The sequence below is a fragment of the Amblyraja radiata genome, chromosome 1 (genome assembly GCF_010909765.2).
Source record: "Amblyraja radiata isolate CabotCenter1 chromosome 1, sAmbRad1.1.pri, whole genome shotgun sequence".
Lineage (NCBI taxonomy): Eukaryota > Metazoa > Chordata > Chondrichthyes > Rajiformes > Rajidae > Amblyraja > Amblyraja radiata.
In genome coordinates this window covers 35,931,599-35,951,451 of record NC_045956.1, presented here as the reverse complement: position 1 = coordinate 35,951,451, position 19,853 = coordinate 35,931,599, and the positions used below count along the sequence as shown (strand labels likewise).

Sequence of the window (19,853 nt, the reverse complement as noted above, 5' to 3'; positions counted from 1 at the left end):
GGTATGGAGAGAAATCAGGTACAGGATACTGAGTTGAGTGATCAGCCATTATCATATTGAATGGCGGTGCAGGCTCGAAGGGCCGAATGGCCTACTCCTGCACCTATTTTCTATGTTTCTATGTATCTATGAAAGCTGTCGGCAGCTCTATAGGCCAAATGGAAGGGATTTAGTGTTCAATTGCTGTAAATTAATGGCCATTTAAATCAGCTTGCAAGTGGGATTCTGTGGAACGCGCTGGTTTGGAACGCTGCCATTGCGGTGGATTTGTAGCCCATATGCCCAGAAAGATACTGCGGGATTGAATGGGCCCCCAAGTCAGCTACTCGCAACATAAAATTTTGAATAAAGGGATCTTAAGAAGCCCTTTTTAATGTAAAAATAAACAACCTACCTTGCCTTGTCCCCTACATGCGATCCGTCCCGTTGTCGGGGTTCGCGGCTTTAGAGGATGATTTTTAATCTACTTTAAAAATTAAATAACCCAATTTAGTTTAAAACTACCTGCAGCAAACGAATTTCGCAGCGATTTTTCGTCAGCAACTAAGTAGGCTGAACAACATCGATTTCAACAGCCTAGAGAAAATCGCATTTTAAACCCGCCCCCCTCTCAAAGGCGCCAAAGCCACGCACATGGGCAGCGGCAGAACTGCAGCGCCGCTGAAGGTAAGTTTTGCAACATACCTACCCATTCCCCCCTCTCCCTCCCTACTCCCTCCTCTCCCTCAATCCCCCCACTCCCCCTCTTCACCTCCCCCGGATCTCGCCTATCCTCCGGATTGCTCGTTCACAGAGAGGAACACAGAACAGGGAGGAGTCAGAGAGCCAAATGCCAGCGCGCGTCGGGGGGGGGGGGGGGGTGGGGTGTTGACGTAACTCGGCCTCGCGACGCCTGCAGCCATTGATAACTGCCAGCTGACAACAGCCCGTTAAAGCCGCTAAGGCAAGATACGTTCGCCCAGGAGCGAGCGTTCACAGCAAAGAAGCACCGGCTTCTGGAAACCCACAACTGGAATGAGCGCGCAGGGGATGGGAGGGGCGCGCAGGCGGGCGGGGCTTCGCGAGCTGTGCCGGCTGTGAGAAGAAAGTTCAGCGGTAGCGGAATGGTGCTGTAGAACTTATGAGGAGAAATTCCGCGCGTGAGGAGTCGCTGCCCCGAGATATGTAGAACAAAGAAGATACAGCGGAACGCAGCTGTAGAATCTTTGTTCTGCAGAACTTTCTCGATATTTCTGCGCCTTTAATCCACAGCGGTGGGGAGGCGGGGCAGGACGCAGGAGGGCCTGGATTGGTCGGGATGTGGGCATTGAGACGTCAGCAGCTGGTGAGCGTCGTTTATATTTTAAAAATTGCAGGTAGATGGGACTAGGGGAGAATAAGTGTTCGGCACGGACTAGAAGGGCCGAGATGGCCTGTTTCCGTGCTGTAATTGTTATATGGTTATATTATACGGTTATTCAAAATCTGGGGAAATAATTGACCCAGGAATGAATTTCTGAACTCATAAGATAAATCCCTACCGAAATTGTAAAAATCTCCGCGTTTTGCGTCTGGTTTTTGAGGAGATACGTAGCAAAGGCAAAATTCTGTACACACACACACATACACACAGAGTTTTTAAAGTATACTAGACCAAACTAAACTGTGTGTGTGTGTGTGTTTCTTTGTGGGTCAGATTTGGCCTTTGATTCCTTGGTCCATCAAAACCACACGCAAAAACTCAGAGATTTTTTCCATTTCGCTAGCGATTTCACTTTTACATTCACCAATCCACACCTCATTACATTTAGACATTTTTCTGTACACATTTTTAATAAAATCCTTCCCCCCCCCCTCCTTTTTTCGCCTCCTGCTGGCCAGCCACCATAACGGCTGCTGCCGCCTGGCTCTCCTCCAAAAAATCCGACATTTTTCACATTTCGCTAGCGATTTTCGCTGCTGCCGCCCGGCACTCCTCCACTCCCCCCCCCCCCCGGCCCGGTTCTGACACGCTGGCGGAAGGCACAGATCGGCTACTCCCCCGCTGCTTTTCGCCGTCCCCGCACTCTCCGAAAACCCCGCACTCTCTTGCACTCTCCGAAAACCCCGCGCATCAACGGCCTGTCGGCCCGCAGGCACATTGAGGGCGTACGCAGCGTCTCGACGTCGTACGCAGCGTCTTGACGTCGTACGCAGCGTCTTGACGGCGTACGCCTAGCGCGTGCCGTTGCACGATTATGTCAGGTCGCCCCCCCCTTTCAACCGCGCATTGCGGGAACAGATGGGTTATGTGCATGTAGATAAAGGGCCTGTCCCACTGACGCGACTTTACAGCGACTGTCTTCGACCTTCAAGCTCGAGGGCACTTGCCTGAAAAACCTCGAGCTGGATTGACCGTCAGCAATGAAACCGCGAGCTGGATCAACCGACCACACATACACACACAGACACATCGCAAAAGACGGGGGCCAGAGAAAGCGGGAGAGCGCTGTCTGAAATTCACACCCGCAATGAAGAGGAAGGTAAAAGACGGTGGCCACAGTGTACGGTAAGTCCTTTAAAGAGCGCAAAGCGGGGGGGGGGGGGGGTGGGGGGTGGGGGGGGGGGGGGGGGGGAGGGTAGAGAAGGGGGGGGGGGGAGGAGTGGAGATACTTTTAAGAAGCCAGACAACGTTTAATAAAGTTTAGCGGGCATTTAACTTATCGGTCGGTTTTCCTTGGTCCTGAAAACTCCAATGAGCCAATTAAAATGCCCGGTCAGAGAAGGAGATTGCCTACGGCTGCCCTCGACTGCCTGTAAGTACATAGCGACCCCAATCTACTGCACTACGAGTTCAAAAGAAGCATGCCGACCAATGCGCAAAATGTTTCAACATGCTGAAAATTTTTCTCTCGATCAAACTGAGGCCGCGAGTATGCGGGAACTTCCCTCGATCATGAAGGAGAATTCCAGTTACCTCATAGGACCTCCTAGGACCACATGTCGACCATGCTGCGAGTTTGGGTCGAGGGCAAACTACTAAACTCGCAGATTAGGTCGCCGCAGTGGGACAGCCACTGTGATTATGTGATGTGATTAAGTGTTGATTTTAGCATCATGTTGGGCACAGACATTGTGGGCCGAAGGGCCTGTTCCTGTGCTGTACTGTTCGATGATGAGATCAGTCATGCAACACCTTTGAGAGCCATGCTGACTATTCCTGATGCTGACTCTCCTGGTGTAGATGAATCCTGGCGTTGGACATTATTCCAATAATTCCCGGCCACTGGCTTTACAGTATCCCCTGCAATGTCCACAGTATCAAAGGGCAGATACTAGCATGGATAGCAGGATGGCAGAAGACAAAGAGTGGCAATAAATGGTGCTTTTTCTGCTTGGCTGCCAGTGACTAGCGGAGTTCCGCAGGGCTGGGGCCGCTACTCTTCATGTTGTATGTTAATGATTTGGACGAGGGGATTGAAAAATTGGCAAAGTTTGCAGATGATACGGAAAGAGGTGGAAGAGCAGGTAGTGCAGAGAAAGCAGAGACTCTGCAGAAGGACTTGGACAGTTTGGGAGAGTGGGCAGAGAAGTGGTAGATGGAATATAGTGTAGCAAAGTGTGGAGTCATGCATTTTGGTAGTAGGAATAAAGGCATAGACTATTTTCTAAATGGGGAGAGAATCCACAAATCAGAGGTGCAAAGGGACTTGGGAGTGCTGGTGCAGGATTCCCCAAAAGTTAATCTGCAAGTCAAATCGGTAGTAAAGAAAACAAACTCAATGTTAGCATTCATTTCAAGAGGGCTTGTATATAAAACGGATGTAATGCTCAGGCTTTATAAGGAGCTGGTGAGGCCGTATTTGGAATATGTGAGCAATTTTGGACACCATATCTAAGAAAGGGTTTCGACCCGAAACATTGCCCATTTCCTTCGCTCCATAGATGCTGCCTCACCCGCATCTGCAGTTCCTTCATAAACATATCTAAGGATGTGCTGGCTCTGGAGAGGAGGTTTACAAGAATAATTCCAGGAATGAGTAGGTTAACCTTTGTCGGCACTGGGCCTGAAGAATGAGGGGGGACTTCATTGAAACATACAGAACAGTGAAAGGCTTGGATAGAATGGATGTGGAGAGGATGTTTCCTCTAGTGGGAGAGTCTAGAACTAGAGGTCATAGCCTCAGAATTAAAGGATCTTTTAGGAAGGAAATTAGAAATTTATTTAGTCAGAGGGTGGTGAATCTGTGGAATTCTTTGCTGTAGAGGCCAAGTCAATTGATATTTTTAAGGCAGAGGTAGGTAGGTTTTGATTAGTACAGCGGTTATGGGTAGAATGCAGGAGGGAAAGATAAATCAGCCATGATTGAATGGCGGAGTAGACTTGATGGGCCGAATGCTTCAATTCTAGTCCTATCAATTATTAACTTATGCTTTCGATCTTTACCAGATTTTGGGGCTAATAGACCACCTTGGCCTGAGCTGTTGGGGGAGCGGAGTACACAGAGACGGGCTTGTCCCTGAGATGGGCTCGGCTGGGTGGGGGCTGAGCCAGAGGGGGAGCGGGGGGAGAGATTGGAGGGGGGGAGATTTGGGGGGTGGGGAGAGATTTGGGGGGAGGGGGGGGGGGGAGATTGTGGCCCCCCCCAAATCCGCCCCACCCAGCCGAGCCCATCTCAGGGACAAGCCCATCTCTGTGTACCCGGAGATTGTGGGGAGACGGAGGGAGGGGAGAGGTTGCGGAAGGAGGGGAGATACGGGGGGGAAGGGGGAAGCGCAGGGCGGGGAGAGGAGATGAGATGGGATGGGGAGTGGGGATTTCGGTGGGTGGTGGCGGATTGCAGACGGGGTGCGGATGATGAACCGGGCTGTGTTGGGGCCGCCCGCTCCAGGTGTGGCGGTGGGGTGGGGTGGGGTGGGGATGGGATGGGGCAGACGACGCCGGCCACCCCCGCTCCGCTCCGTTACGTTGATGATTCGCGGCGGGATTAGCGCAGCCTCGGCCCGCCCTCCGCCTCCGCCAACCCGCCCGGCGACATGGAGGATGCGACCGGCACCTCGCCGCTGCACCACAGTCCACCAGAAGCAGAGCTCGTACCCGAGCCGCTGCCCCCCGCCGGACCAGGTGAGGCTCCCACAGAGTGACACAGACCCCATCCCTCCCTGGTCCCGGACACACCGAGCGGCGCACCATCTGGCTGGCGGGTGGGAGTGAGGATGCGGGTCCCGGCCGCGGACATACCCCCCCCAGACCTGGACATCCCTCCCCGGGACTCGAGCACCGCTGACCGGCTCCGGAGCCGCGCCTTGCCCGTGGACGCTCCGCCGCACCGGCTGCCCCAGGCCCGCGGTAAAGCCGAGGCTCGTCTGATAATCTGGGATGAGTGCTCACTGTGGCCCCGGGATCCAGCGCTAACACTGGGCTGCCGCTTGTAACGGGGGCTGGTGGTCAAGCGGCGGCAGCTCCGGGGTTGTGGACCGCGGCGAGAGCCACTTACTGAATTACATGGCCGGGGATGTGTTATCTATAAATATCCCCCAATCCAGTATTACTGATCAGTAATTCATTGTGCTGTTCTACATTTATCTGTGTGTTAACGTGGGCGTAAAGCTGCCGCTGCAAATGACAATGAACATTCCCGACTACATCTGACTGAGCTCATTCCAGGGCCCTGGATGTGGTGGACATGTTTACCACCTGTCTCTCACCACCTCCTGAGAAGCATTGGGTGGGATTTTACTGAGGTGATGGTTGTTGGTGGGGTTATCCACATAATGCCACTGATTATTACTGATCTTTTATTGCCGTTCATATATTTCTGATCTGTGATAAGTCTGTCTGTGTCTCACACAAGAGGAAGGATCACAGCAAGAAGGCACGAGTGGGGAATGGAAATCCTACTGTAATGAGAGGGGACAGTTTACTTTAGGGAGACAAGGAACTTCAGCAAAGCACAAAAGTGCTGGAAAAAACCTCTGGGTTAGGCAGCATCGGTGGACGAATGGGCAGATGACGTTTTATGTCCAGACCTTTCTTCAGACTGGGGATGATAATTCACGGCGTGAGACCTGGCAGCCCAGATGAGAAGAAGGTAATGGCAGAGGTCAGGAGATTCAGGTTTATTATTGTCACATGTACCAAGGTACAGTGAAAAGCTTTGATATCTGATCCAAACAGATCAGATATACTATACATAAATACAATCAAACCAAACACAAGTAACCATAGGTAGAGCAAAGGGGAAGATACAGAGTGCAGAATATAGTTCTCAGCATTGTAGCGCATCTGTTCCATAGACAAAGTCCAATGTACACAATGGGGTAGAGGTGAATCGGGCAGTACCCTAGCTTATGGAAGGGCCATTCAGAAGCCTGATAACAGAGGGGAAGAAGCTGTTCCTGAGTCTGCTGGTGCACGCTTTCAAGCTTCTGTACCGGACGGGAGCGGGAGAAGCAGGAATGACTGGGTTGGGACTAGTCTAATTATTTGGCTGCTTTCCCGAGGCAGCATGAAGTGTAGGTAGAGTCAATGGTGTCTGTTTGATGGACTGGGCTACATCCACAACTCTCTACAATTTCTTGAGGTTTTGGGCAGAGCTGTTTCCAAACCCAGCTGTCATGCAACCCGACAGTATGCTTTCCACGATACATTTGTAGAATTTTGTATTGGAGACATGCAGAACTTCCTCAGGAAGTGGAGGCATTGGTGTGGCCTCTTGGTCTACGACAGATCATTGGTAATATTAACGCCAAGGAACTTGAAGCTCTCAACCAATTCCACTTTGGCACCACTGATTCTGATTGGGGCATGTACTGCACCATGCTTCCTGATTCCAATAACTAGCGTCTTCATCTTGCTGACATTGGGGGAGATGTTATTGTCGTGACACCATGTTACTAAATTCTCTAGCTCCTTCCTGTACTCTGCCTCATCATTGATTGTGATCTGGGAGTATAGTAGGGGACTGAGAATGCATCGTTGCAGGATACTGGTTTTGAGAGTTATTGTGGAGGTGGTATCCTCAACTGTTTGTAGTCTGGGTCAGAAGGTTGGGGATCTAGTGGCCGAGGGTGGAAGCTGATACCTAGGCACAGTAGTTTGGAGATGGATTTGGATGGGATTATGGTGCTGAAGGCAGAACCACAGTTGATAAATATGAGTCTTTGTTGTCTAGGTGTTCCAGAGATGAGTTTAGGGCCTGGGAGATGCAGTCTGCAGTGGACCTGTCGTGACGGTAAAGTAAACTGCAGAGGATCTCAGCAGGCCACTAGTGAGGTGCCAGATAGCTGAAGGTCAGCAAAGATGGGATCTTTATTCAAGAAGGGCAGCAAGTATAAGGCAGGTCATTGAGACCAATATAGGAGGTAGGAATTAATTGCAACAGTTTAGTTTGGTTAAATCTTTTGTAGCATGTTCCGAGGGACAGGATTGGTGTACACTTGGAAAGGCAGGAATTGTCCCCATGGTTTGGGTCTGTAGAGATCTTGTTTGGCCAATTTAATTTGATTTTTCAAAGTGTTAATAAAATTAAATTGAGTGCAGCACGCATTTGATAACACAAAAGGCAATGAAACACCTATGACATGATACAATGGTCATACCGAAAATGATGCCATGTTAAACTTCTGTCTGCATGTGATCCATATCGCACTATTCCCTGCAAATCCATATGTCCATTTACCTCTTAAACACCACTATCATATTTGCCGCCACCACCACCACCCCAGGCAGCGTGTTGCAGGCACTCACCACCCTCCCTAGTGTAAAACACTTGCCCTGCACATCTTTAAACTTTGCCCTCTCACGTTAAAGCTGTGTTCTCTTGTCTTTGAGTTTCACCTGGGAAAAAGGTTCTGACCATCTACCATTTCTGTGCCTCACAATTTTATGAACCTTTATCAGCTCTCCCCTCAACACCTGACATTCCGGAGAAATCAATACAAGTTTATACAATTTCACTTTACAGCTGATACTCTAATCCTGGTAGCATCCTGGATGAACCTCCAAGTTCCACATCCTCCTGTACTGGGGGGATCAAAACTGCATGAAATACTCCAAATACATCCTAGCTAATATCATATAAAGGTGCCATATTTATTTGCCTCTGTGCTCCGCAATTTGAGATTTGTAATAGAAAAAAATCACATGTGGTTAAAATGCACATTGTCAGATTTTAATAAAAGGCCATTTTTATACATTTTGGTTTCACCATGTAGAAATTACAGATGTGTTTATACATAGTCCCCCATTTCAGGGCACCATAATGTTTGGGACACAGCAATGTCATGTAAATGAAAGTAGTCATGTTTAGAATTTTGTTGCATATCCTTTGTATGCAATGACTGCTTGAAGTCTGTGATTCGTGGACATCACCAGTTATCTGGTGATGCTCTGCCAGGCCTGTATTGCAGCCATCTTTAGCTTATGCTTGTTTTGGGGGCTAGTCCCCTTCAGTTTTCTCTTCAGCATATAAAAGACATGCTCAATTGATTTCAGATCGGGTGATTGATGGCCACTCAAGGATTGACCATATTCTAGCTTTAAAAAACTCCATTGTTGCTTTAGCAATGTTTGGGATCATTGTCTCGCTGTAGAATGAACCGCCGGCCAAATAATGGCTCATTTGATGTTAATTGATACAACTTTGGTCCTCATGTTGATAAACAGTAATAAAAGTTTCCAACGATGATGGAAAGACTGGAGGAAAGACTAGGTGTTGAGAGCGCTCTTACACCTGCATTAAGGAGGCAATTAAACACACCTGAGCAATTACTTGCATCTGCAAAGCCATGTGTCCCAAACATTATGGTGCCCTGAAATGGGTGGGGGGGGGGGGAGACTATGTATAAACACAGCTGTGATTATACATGGTGAAACCAAAATGCATTAAAATACCTTTTAATCAAATCTGACAATGTGCAGTTTAGCCACGTGATTTTTTGATTACAAATCTCAAATTGTGGAGTACAGAGGCAAATAAATAAATGATGGGTCTTCGTCCCAAACATTATGGACACTCTCTCCTTGGATTTCACCTCGCAAAGTGTAACACCTGAGACTTGCTCGGGTTAAATTCCACCTGCCACTTCACTGCCCATTCCTATAGCTGATCTATATACCACTCTATCTTTTGACAGCCTTCCTCACTGCCCATGTTGGTATTATTTAAAAGCTTACTAACCAACCCATCTACATTTACGGCCCAGTAGTTTATATAGATTGTATTTAGCAGGCACTATCATAAGTGACATTTGGACAGGTACATGGATATGATAGGTTTACAGGAATATGGGCCAAACGCAGGCAGGTAGGACTAGTATCGAGGAGGCATGTAGGCTGGCATGGGTAAGTTGGGCTGAAGGGCCTGTTTCCACACTGTATGACTAGGTGTGTATATGTGCCTCAGTGTACAGTGCTGGGCCCATTACTGTTTGTCATCTATATCAATGATTTGGATGAGAACACATGGCAAGATTAGCAAATTTGATGATGATGCAAAAGTGGGTGGTTTTTCAGATAGTGAAGATGGTTGTGAAAGATTGCAGCAGGATCTTGATCGATTGGCCAGGTGGGCTGAGGAATGGTTGATGGAATTTAATACTGAAAAATGTAAGATGTTGCGTTTTGTGAAGTCTAACGTGGGCAGGACCTACACAGTGAATGGTAGGCCTCTGGGGGTTGTTGTAGAGCAGAGGCCTCTAGGAGTGCAGGTGCATGGTTGTGTCGCAGGTGGATAAGGTATTCAAAAAGGCGTTTACCCACATTAGCCTTCATCAGTCAGAGTATTGAGTATAATCAGGTAGGTGGGGGCGCTGCAAGACGGCTGCCCTGCCAGCAGCCTGTTCGTTATTTCTCCTTTTGTTGGTTTTTTTTAGTGTGTCCAAATGTGTTTTAATGTCTCTTGGTGTGTCTTGTGTGGGGGGTGGTGAGGGGGGGTAAGGGGGAACCGCTTTCGGTTGCCTCCTCCACGGAGAGGCGACTTTTTCCATGTTACCTCCCTCGCGGCCTAACACCATGGATTGGTGCGGCATTTCCCGGAGTTTCAGCAGCGGGCGCAGCGTGGACTTTACATTGCGGAGCGGGCGAGCCCTCGCCGGGGTCGTCAAAAGGGAGTGCTCCGATCGCTGGCCCGCGGACTGTGCAGCCTGAAGCCGCGGTCTGTGGAGCTTCTAGCCGTGGGCGCAGCGTGGACTTACCATCTGGAGCGGGATCCCTCGCCAGAGATCCACGGAGAAAAGCTCCGACCGCCGGCCAGCGGCCTACAACATCCTAAAGCCGCTGTCACATCCTGAAGCCGCTAGGGCCTACAACATCCTGAAGCCGCTAGGGCCTACAACATCCTGAAGCCGCTAGGGCCTACAACAGCCTGAAGCCGCTGTCACATCCTGAAGCCGCTAGGGCCTACAACATCCTGAAGCCGCTAGGGCCTACAACATCCTGAAGCCGCTGTCACATCCTGAAGACGCTAGGGCCTACAACATCCTGAAGCCGCTAAGGCCTACAACATCCTGAAGCCGCTGTCTCCGGTAGGGAAGCGCCGATTCGGGACTTACTGTCCCGCCGAGAGGGCCTGTAAATCCGGCCGCCCGCAGCGGCGACTGCGGAGGTTTATGGCCCCAACCACAGGGGAACAATGGAGGAGGACTGACTGTATTTTGTGCCTTCCACCACAGTGAAGAATGCTGAACACACTATGGGAACTACACTCTCCCCCCTGCAGGAACTATACATCAGAAGGTGCAGATCCAGAGCCAGCAACATTATGGGGGACCCCTTCCACCCCTGCAACGGACTGTTCCAGCTGCTACGGTCAGGCAAACGCCTCCGTTGCCATGCTGGGAAAACAGAGAGGAGTTTCTTCCCAGAGGCCATTAGGACTGTAAACTCCTATCTCACCAGGGACTAACTTACTGTACCAATTTAGTGTTGCGTGGTGTCTTTTTAAAATTGCTGTTTTTTGCTGTTTTTTCTTTTTTCCCCCACAAATATGTAATTACTGATTCTGTTCCATTCCGTTTTGTAGTTTTTTTGCACAATCCGCAAGCATTGCCACTTTTCATTTCACTGCACATCTCATATGCGTATGTGACGAATAAACTTAGAAATAAAGAAACATAGAAAATAGGTGCAGGAGGAGGCCATTCGGCCCTTCGAGATCATTGTGATCATGGCTGATCATCCCCTATCAATAACCCGTGCCTGCCTTCTCCCCATATCCCTTGACTCCACTGGCCCCTAGAGCTCTATCAAACTCTCTCTTAAATCCATCCAGTGACTTGGCCTCCACTGCCCTCTGTGGCAGGGAATTCCATAAATTCACAATTCTCTGGGTAAAAAAGTTTTTTCTCACCTCAGTCTTAAATGACCTCCCCTTTATTCTAAGACTGTGGCCCCTGGTTCTGGTTCAAGAAAAATTTATTCCTATGAAGAAAAAAAGGGGTAAGGGTAAGAACAGTCAGCCATGGCTCAGTAAAACTATAAAGGATAGTATTCGGCTGAAGGCAAGGGCATATAAGGTAGCCAGAGATAGTGGGAGGGTAGAGGATTGGGAAGCATTTAAAGGTCAGCAAAAAGTAACTAAGAGATTAATTAAGACGGGGAAAATAGACTATGAAAGGAATTTAGCGAACAACATAAAAACTAATAGTAAGAGTTTTTATAGCTATATAAAAAGAAAAAGGGTGGCTAAGGTGAACGTTGGTCCATTGGAGGGTGAGACTGGAGAGTTGTTGGTGGGGAACATGGAAATGGCAAAGGCATTAAACGAGTATTTTGTATCAGTCTTCACCATAGAAGACACAAAAAATATTCCAACGCTGGATAAACAGGAGACGGTAGGAATGGAGGAGCTAAATACTATTAAGATCACCAAGGAGGTGGTATTAGGGAAATTAATGAGACTGAAGGAGGATAAATCCCCTGGGCCTGATGGATTACATCCAAGGGTCTTGAGGGAGATAGCAGTGGGGATTGTGGATGCATTGGTGATAATTTTCCAAAACTCCCTGGAGGCAGGAACGGTCCCAGTGGATTGGAAAATGGCCAATGTAACACCTATATTTAAAAAAGGAAGTAAACAGAAGGCGGGTAACTATAGACCGGTTAGTCTAACATCGGTGGTGGGTAAAATGTTAGAGACAATTATTAAAGAAACACTAACGGGGCACTTGGATAAACATGACTTCATCAGACAGAACCAGCATGGTTTTGTGAAGGGGAAATCGTGTTTAACGAATCTGCTCGAATTCTTTGAGGAAGTAACAACCCGGGTGGATAAAGGGAAACCGGTGGATGTGGTATACTTGGACTTCCAAAAGGCTTTTGACAAGGTGCCACATAAGAGACTATTGCTAAAAATAAAAAATTATGGGATTGGGGGTAATATATTAGCATGGGTAGAGGATTGGCTAACAAATAGGAAGCAGAGAGTGGGGATAAATGGTTCATACTCGGGATGGCAACCGGTAACTAGCGGGGTTCCGCAAGGGTCGGTGCTGGGACCCCAGTTGTTCACAATTTATATAAATGATTTGGAGGAGGGAACCAAGTGTAATATATCAAAATTTGCGGACGATACGAAAATGGGAGGGAAAGTAGGGGATGAGGAGGATAGGAAGAGTCTGCAAAAGGATATAGATAAGCTAGGTGAGTGGGCAACAACTTGGCAGATGAAATTTAATACTAATAAATGTGAAGTCATTCACTTTGGGGAAAAAAATGATAGGGCAAGTTATTTTCTAAATGAGGAGGAGCTGCGTTGTAATGCAACGCAAAGGGATCTAGGGGTATTAGTACATGAATCACTAAAAGTCAGTATGCAGGTGCAGCAAGCAATCAGGAAGGCCAATGGAGTTTTGGCCTTTATTGCTAGGGGGATTGAGTATAAAAACACGGAGGTCTTGCTGCAGCTGTACACGGTATTAGTGAGACCACATTTGGAATACTGTGTACAGTTCTGGGGTCCATACTTAAGAAAGGATGTACTAGCCCTGGAGGCAGTGCAGCGAAGGTTTACAAGATTAATTCCTGCAATGAGGGGATTGACATATGAGGAAAGGTTAAGTAAGCTGGGACTCTACTCTCTGGAGTTTAGAAGAATGAGAGGCGATCTCATTGAAACGTATAAGATCGTGAGGGGCCTTGATCGGGTGGATGCACCGAGGATGTTCCCAATGATCGGGGGGGCTAGAACTAGGGGACATAGTTGCAGAGTGAGGGGGGGCTCTTTTAAAACTGAGATGAGGAAGAACTTCTTCACCCAGAGGGTGGTTAGTTTGTGGAATTCACTGCCCCAGGGAGCAGTGGAAGCAGAAACGTTAAATATATTTAAGTCAAAAATAGATGGTTTTTTAGCTGCCAAGGGGATAAGGGGCTACGGGGAGAGGGCAGGGATATGGACCTAGGTATGGTTAGTATAGTAAGACCTGAGTGATCTCCTGGACAAGTGTCGATCGCCTGGATTGGGGTCGGAGAGGAATTTCCCGGATTTTTTTCCCGAATTGGACCTGGGTTTTTATCCGGTTTTTTGCCTCCCCCAGGAGATCACGCGGTTCTTGGGGTGGAGAGGGGTGATAGCGGTATAAAGGGGAGGGTAGTGTCTTGTGTTCTGTGTCTTGTGTCTACTGTTTGTGGGTAAGTGTGTCTGTTTAGTGTTCAGCCATGAGTGAATGGCGGTGCGGGCTCGACGGACCTGGTGGTCTACTCTCGCACCTACTTTCTATGATTCTATGATTCTATGACTCGCCCAACATTGGGAACAATTTTCCTGCATCTAGCTTGTCCAGTCCTTCTATAATTTTATATGTTTCTATAAGAACCCCCTCATCCTTCTAAACTCCAGTCCACTTGACTTGACTTGACTTGGTGGATGTTTGTGTTAAATTGTATTGTGTATTGTGTTGTGGCGGTCCCTGGGGGTTAGGCCACCCCTTGGTTCATCCCCCTCGCCGATTGAGGGACAGGGGCGTTGGTCTGCCACGGGGTTTCCAGGCGTCCCTGGGTTTTGTGCTCTTGGTGTGTGTGTGTGGTGTACTCTCGCTGTAGGGGTTAAAAGACTACTGTTTGAACCTCGCCCAGGCCGCTACACTGGTGACACCTGGTAGCCTCCCGCTTCATGTGGCACGGACTGCGGAAGGAGGTCGGACATTGGGCGCGCACTTGCATCCCGTGCCAGACTGCCAAGGTGCAATGACACGTGCGAGCGCCATTGCAGGAGTTTCACCATCCCTCGGCTGTCCTGAAGGCACACCTCAATGATCCGGACTGGGTGGACGCTCTCCTGTGGGTTTTGCTGGGGATCCGCACTGCACCGAAAGAGGACTTGGCCTCCTCCGCCGCTGAGTTGGTGTATGGGTCCCCGTTGACGGTGCCCGGGGAGTTCATCCCGCCGGCACGTGGCCAGGTGGAGCAGCCTTCGGACGCTCTGCAACGTCTTCGGCAGACGGTGGGCAAGTTGGTGCCGGTGCCCACGTCTCGTCATGGGTCCTTCTGTCCGCACGTTCCCTCTGCTCTGGAGGACTGCCAGTTTGTCTTCCTGCGCAGGGATGCACATCGGACACCCCTCCAGCGGCCGTACGAAGGTCCCTTCCGGGTCCTGGAACATGGCTCGTCCACTTTCGTCCTGGACATGGGGGGTCGGCATGAATGTTTCAGTTGCGCGGCTGAAGCCAGCACATATTGACATTGATCAGCCGGTGCTGGTAGCGTGGCCCCGTAAGCGAGGGCACCCTCCGTCTAGGGTGCCTCCTCCTCTGGCTACTCCGTCCCCTGCACCTGTCAGTTGCCTGTTCCTGTGCCGGGCATGGTATGCACCTGGGCTGGCCGCCGTGTACACCCTCCTATCCGTTTCGTGCCTCGGGTACTTGGGGGGGGGTGGTCCTGTGGCGGTCCCTGGGGTTAGGCCACTCCTTGAATCATCCCCCTCACCGATTGAGGGACAGGGGAGTTGGTCTGCCACGGGGTTTCCAGACGTCCCTGGGTTTTGTGCTTGCGGTGTGTGTGTGTGGTGTACTCTCGCTGTAGGGATTAAAAGACTACTGTTTGAACCTGCCTGGCATCTGGCCTTTTCCTGACCTCGTCCAGGCCGGTACAGTGTGTTCTTTTTTTATTGTACCGCTGCTGGCAAATTCATTTCACTGTACTTTTGTGTATGTGATGAATAAAACTGATTGATTGATTGATTGATTGATAGATAGAAGTTGGGAGGTCATGCTGCAGTTGTATAAGCTGCAGGTGTGGCCACATTTGGAGAATTGTGTTCAGTTGTAGGCACGATCTTATAGGAAATATGTTGTCCAGCTGCAAAGGGTAGAGAGAAGATTTACAAGGATGTTGCCACAACTAGAGGGTCTGAGTTGTAGGGAGAGGTTGAGTAGGCTGGGTCTCTATTCCTTGGAGCGCAGGTGGATGAGGGGTAACCTTATAGAGGTGTATAAAATAAGGAGAGGAATATATCGGGTAGATACGAGTCTCTTACCCAGAGTAGGTGAATCGAGGAATATAGGTTTAAGGTGAAGGGGAAAATATTTTATAGGAATTTGCAGAGTAACGTTTGCACACAAAGGGTGGTGGGTGCATGGAACAAGCTGCCAGAAGAGGTAGTTGTGGCAGGGACTATCCCACCAATTAAGAAGCAGTTAGACATGTATATGGATAGGACAGGTTTGGAGGGATATGAACAAAATGTAGGCAGGTGAGACTAGTGTAGCTGGGACATTGTTGGCTGGTGTGGGCAAGTTGGGCTAAAGGGCCTGTTTCTACACTGTATGTCCCGGGGAAACCTCCTGCAGCCGACCTTGAGGCGCAGGAGGCATTGCCCTGCTGTGTATACAGCCATGCTGACTGCTCCTAATTAGTCCATTCTCTTCCATATGGGAGTAATATGCATCAGTAATCCACCGAAATGCTCATCAGACGGCATAATGGGGAAGGAGCCGGAGACGTCGGATGTGAGGAGGGTTGTGAGTAGGGAGGGTTGTGAGTAGGGGGGGGGGGTGAGATGGGGGGGGTGAACTGGGGTAATGCCTCCAGCGCCTTCAAGGTCGGCTGCAGGAGGCACCCCTGGGACACAAAGATGGCTGGGCAAGGAGAAGAGAGGGATGTCAGTTCGTGGGAACTGCTCCAATACAGCGAGCGTGCGGGCCAACCAGACTTTGGAGTTTAAATAAACGTGCCAAAACATGGTGGCGTCTGCATGTGTAATATATGCAAAAGGAATTTCACAGTGTAATTGCATATGTGACAAATAAAGCCCTATTGAACCAGTGAACCTGTTTACGTGGCCCTGTGGAAGGCCATTGCTGAAAGGCCAGGTGGGAGACTGGTCCAAGAGGTTAAACCCAGGCATCCAGGACAAGTTGGTAAAATTGATCCAAATATGGCTGGGTGACAGCTGCTTGTGAGATTGGACTAAACAGTGGTCAGTGGTCTACACAGTAATCAATAATCCCATTTACAGATGATACAATGGTGGCATATTGATAAACAGGTATTAGGTTACAGGATAATGTTGATCAGTCTGAAGGAGGGACTGGCCCAAAACGTTATCTGTCCATTTTCCTCCACAGATGCTGCTTGACCACTGAGTTTACATAGAAGAGAACACCACAGGTGCAGGCCTGTCGGCCCACAATAATTGGGCCGAACATGATGCCAAGTTAAACTAGCCTCAGCTGCCTGCAATTTATTATTCTTACTGCACTATTATTGTTTGTTTTTGAGAATGTGTGTGTATATACACACACACACACACAATACACACAATACACACACACACACACACACACACACACACACACACACACACACATATATATACACACATATATGTATATCTATATATTAAAACTCTGTGTGTGTGTGTCTTGTGGGTGTATCAGATTCCATTTTCAGATATTTTTTCAGGTTAGATTTTTGGCCTTTGATTCCTTGGTCCGCAAAAACCGCACCCAGAAACTCCGAGATTTTTTCCATTTCGGTAGAGATTTCACTTTTACATTCACTAATCCACTCATTAAATTTAGTTGTGTTTATGTACCCATTTTTAATAAAATCCTTCCCCCCCTTCCCCCCCCAAAATTTCAAAATGCTAAAAAATAACAGCTCTCACCCTTAGAATGTTGGTGAACGTTCCATCGTGTGATGTCACAATGCCCAATGCTCACAGATGTCCAATCGGAATGGACATTTACATATGCCTTTGCTCCAGCCCCAGCCCCGCCGCACCACCTGATGTTGCAGCAGGTTCCATTGTGTGATGTCACAATGCCATCCCTCACAGATGTCCAATTGGAATGGATCTAATTTACATATGCCTTTGCACCAGCCCCAGCCCCCCCCCCCCCCCCCCCCCCCCCCCCCCCCCCCCCGCAGCCTGTGTCGAAATCGCGTGATCACGTGTGTGGGAATAGAGAAAGAGGATTGGGGGTGATAGGGAATGGGGAATAGATGGACTGTCCCTACCCCTCCCACTCTCCCTCCCCATTCTTTCCCCTCTCTCCCCCCACTCCTCTCCCAACACACTCTTCCCCTCCCGCCCCAACCCCATTTCTCTCCTCCCCTCCCTCCCCGTGCCCCACACCTCTCTCCCCTCCCCACCCCTCTCCCCCCTCCCCCTCCCCTCTCTCCATCTCCCTCGCCTACTCCCACCCCTTCCCTCTCTCCTCCCCCCCCCTCCCCCCTATCCCTCTTCCAACCACTCCCCTACCCCTCTCCCCCACCCTCCCCACTTCCACTTCTCTCCCCCCTTCCCCATCCCTCCCCACCTCTCTCCCTCCCCACCCTCTCTTTCCCCCTCCCTCCCTCTCCTCCCCATCCCCTAGCTCCTCCCCTCTCTCCCCCACACATCTCCCCTCCCTCCACACTCTTCCCCTCCCTCCCCACTCTCCCCTACCCCCATCTCCCTTCCCCATCCCTCCCCCACACCTCCCCCTCCCACCCTCTCTCTCTCCTCCCCCTCCCCACCTCCCTCTCCTCACCCCTCTCCCTCTCCTCACCCTCCCACCCCCAACCACTTCCCTCTCCCCCACCCCCATTCCCTCTCCCCCCCAACCCCTTCCCCCTCCCCACTCTTCCTCCTCTCTCCCCTACCCCATCTCCCTCCTCCCCCTCACCCCTCTCCCCCTCCCCCTCTCCTCCCCCTCCCACCCCATCCCTCTCTCCCCCATCCCCCTTCCCTCTCTCCCCCACCCCTCTTCCTTCTCTCCACCCACCCCCTCCATCTCTGTCCCTCTTCCACCACTCCCCCTACCCCTCTCCCTCTCCCTCCCACCTCTCTCCCTCCCCCACCCTCTCTCTCTCCCTCTCCATCTCTCCCCCCACCCCCTTCCCCTATCTCCCTCCCCACTCTTTCCCCTCTCTCCCCCCACCCATCTCCCCTCCCTCCACACTCTTCCCCTCCCTCCCCTACCCCATCTCCCTTCCCCACACCTCTCCCCCTCCCTCTCTCCTCCCCCTCCCCACCCCTCTCCCCACACACCTCTCCCTCTCCCCCTCCCCCTCTCCTCACCCCTCTCCCTCCCCTCACCCCACTTCCCTCTCTCCCCAACCCCCCTTCCCTCTCTCCCCAACCCCCCTTCCCTCTCTCTACCCACTCCCACCCCCTCTTCCACCACTCCCTCTACCCCTCTCCCCATCCCTCCCCCGCTCTTCCACTTCTCTCCCCCTCCCTCCCCTCTCTCCCTCTCTCCCCCCTCCCCCACCCTCTTTCCCCCCTCCCCCACCCTTTCCCCCACCCTCTCTCCCACCCCTCTCTCCCTCCCCCCTCCATCTCCCTCTCCCCCCCCCAACCCTGTCTTCCCCCCACCCCTTTCCCCTACCCCTCTCTGCCTCTTCCACCACTCCCCATACCCCTCTCCCACTCTTACCCACCCCCCTCCCTTTGAGGGAGAGGAGGGAGTAGGGAGGGAGAGTGGGGAATGGGGGAGGCGAGGAGGGAGAGTGTGGGAATAGAGGGAGAGGAGTGGGGGTGATAGCGAGTGGGGAATAGATGGACTCCCCCACACCCATCCCTCTCTCACTCCTCCCCAAGCCCCTCTATTCTCCCCCCTCTCCAACTTCCTCTCACCCATCTCCATCTTCCTCACCTCACCCATCTCCTCCCCCTCCTCCCTCCACCCCCTCTCTCCCCCACCCCCCACCCCTCTCTCCCCCACCCCCCACCCCTATCTCCCTCTTCCACCAATCCCCCACCCCTCTCCCCCCTCCCCCTTTCCCCCTCCCGCCCCACTCTTCCACTCATCTCCCCCTTTCCCCCAACCCTCTCCCTCCCCAACCCTCTCCCTTCCCCACTCTTACCTTCCCCCCCTCCCTCACCACGCTTCCCCCTCTCTCCCCCCTACCCCTCTACCCCTCTCTTCCCCCTCCCCCCTACCACTCTTCCCCTCCCTCCACACTCTTCCCCCTCTCTCCCTTTCCCCCTCTCTCCTCCCACCTCCCCCCCTCCTCCCTCTCTCCTCTTCCCCCACCCCTCGCTCACCCCCTCCCATCCCCTCTCCCCCCTCCTCCACCCCTCTTCACCCCCATCTCCCCCCCACCCCTTCCCCTCTCTCTTGCACCACTCCCCGCTACCCCTCTCCCCCCACTCTTCCCCACCCCCCCACCCTCTCTTCCCCTTCCATTCCCTCTACCCCTTCCCCTCATCCCCTCTCTCCACCTCTGTCCCATCCCTCTAACATCCCCTACCCCCCTCTCCCGCCCCCCTACCCCTCTTCCCCCCTTCCCGCTCTCCTCTCACTCCCCACTCACCTCCCCCCCTCTCCCCCCTTCCCCCCTCTTCTCTCCCTCCCCAATCTCTCCCCTTTCCTCCTCCCCCTCTCCTCTCCCCACCCTCCCCTCTCCCCACCCCGTCTCCCCCCTCCCTCCCTCTCCCCCCTCCTCCGCCTGTGTGTTTGGGGGG

General features: G+C 51.3%; 1 protein-coding gene across 4 annotated transcripts in view; it reads left to right on the top strand.

Annotated features, from left to right (window-relative positions):
• The first annotated feature begins 4,877 nt into the window (after positions 1–4,877).
• The window catches only part of LOC116972912 (clathrin light chain A-like), a 62,480-nt gene continuing 47,504 nt past the window's right edge, over positions 4,878–19,853 (top strand). For 2 of the 4 annotated variants that reach the window (XM_033020513.1, XM_033020502.1), the window contains exon 1: positions 4,881–5,083. In XM_033020513.1, the coding sequence (XP_032876404.1) occupies positions 4,996–5,083 (88 nt within the window). In that variant the 5' untranslated portion in view covers positions 4,881–4,995. Of the gene's footprint in view, positions 5,084–19,853 lie in introns of all 4 variants that reach the window. The other 2 variants (XM_033020510.1, XM_033020521.1) reach the window with 2 other exon arrangements.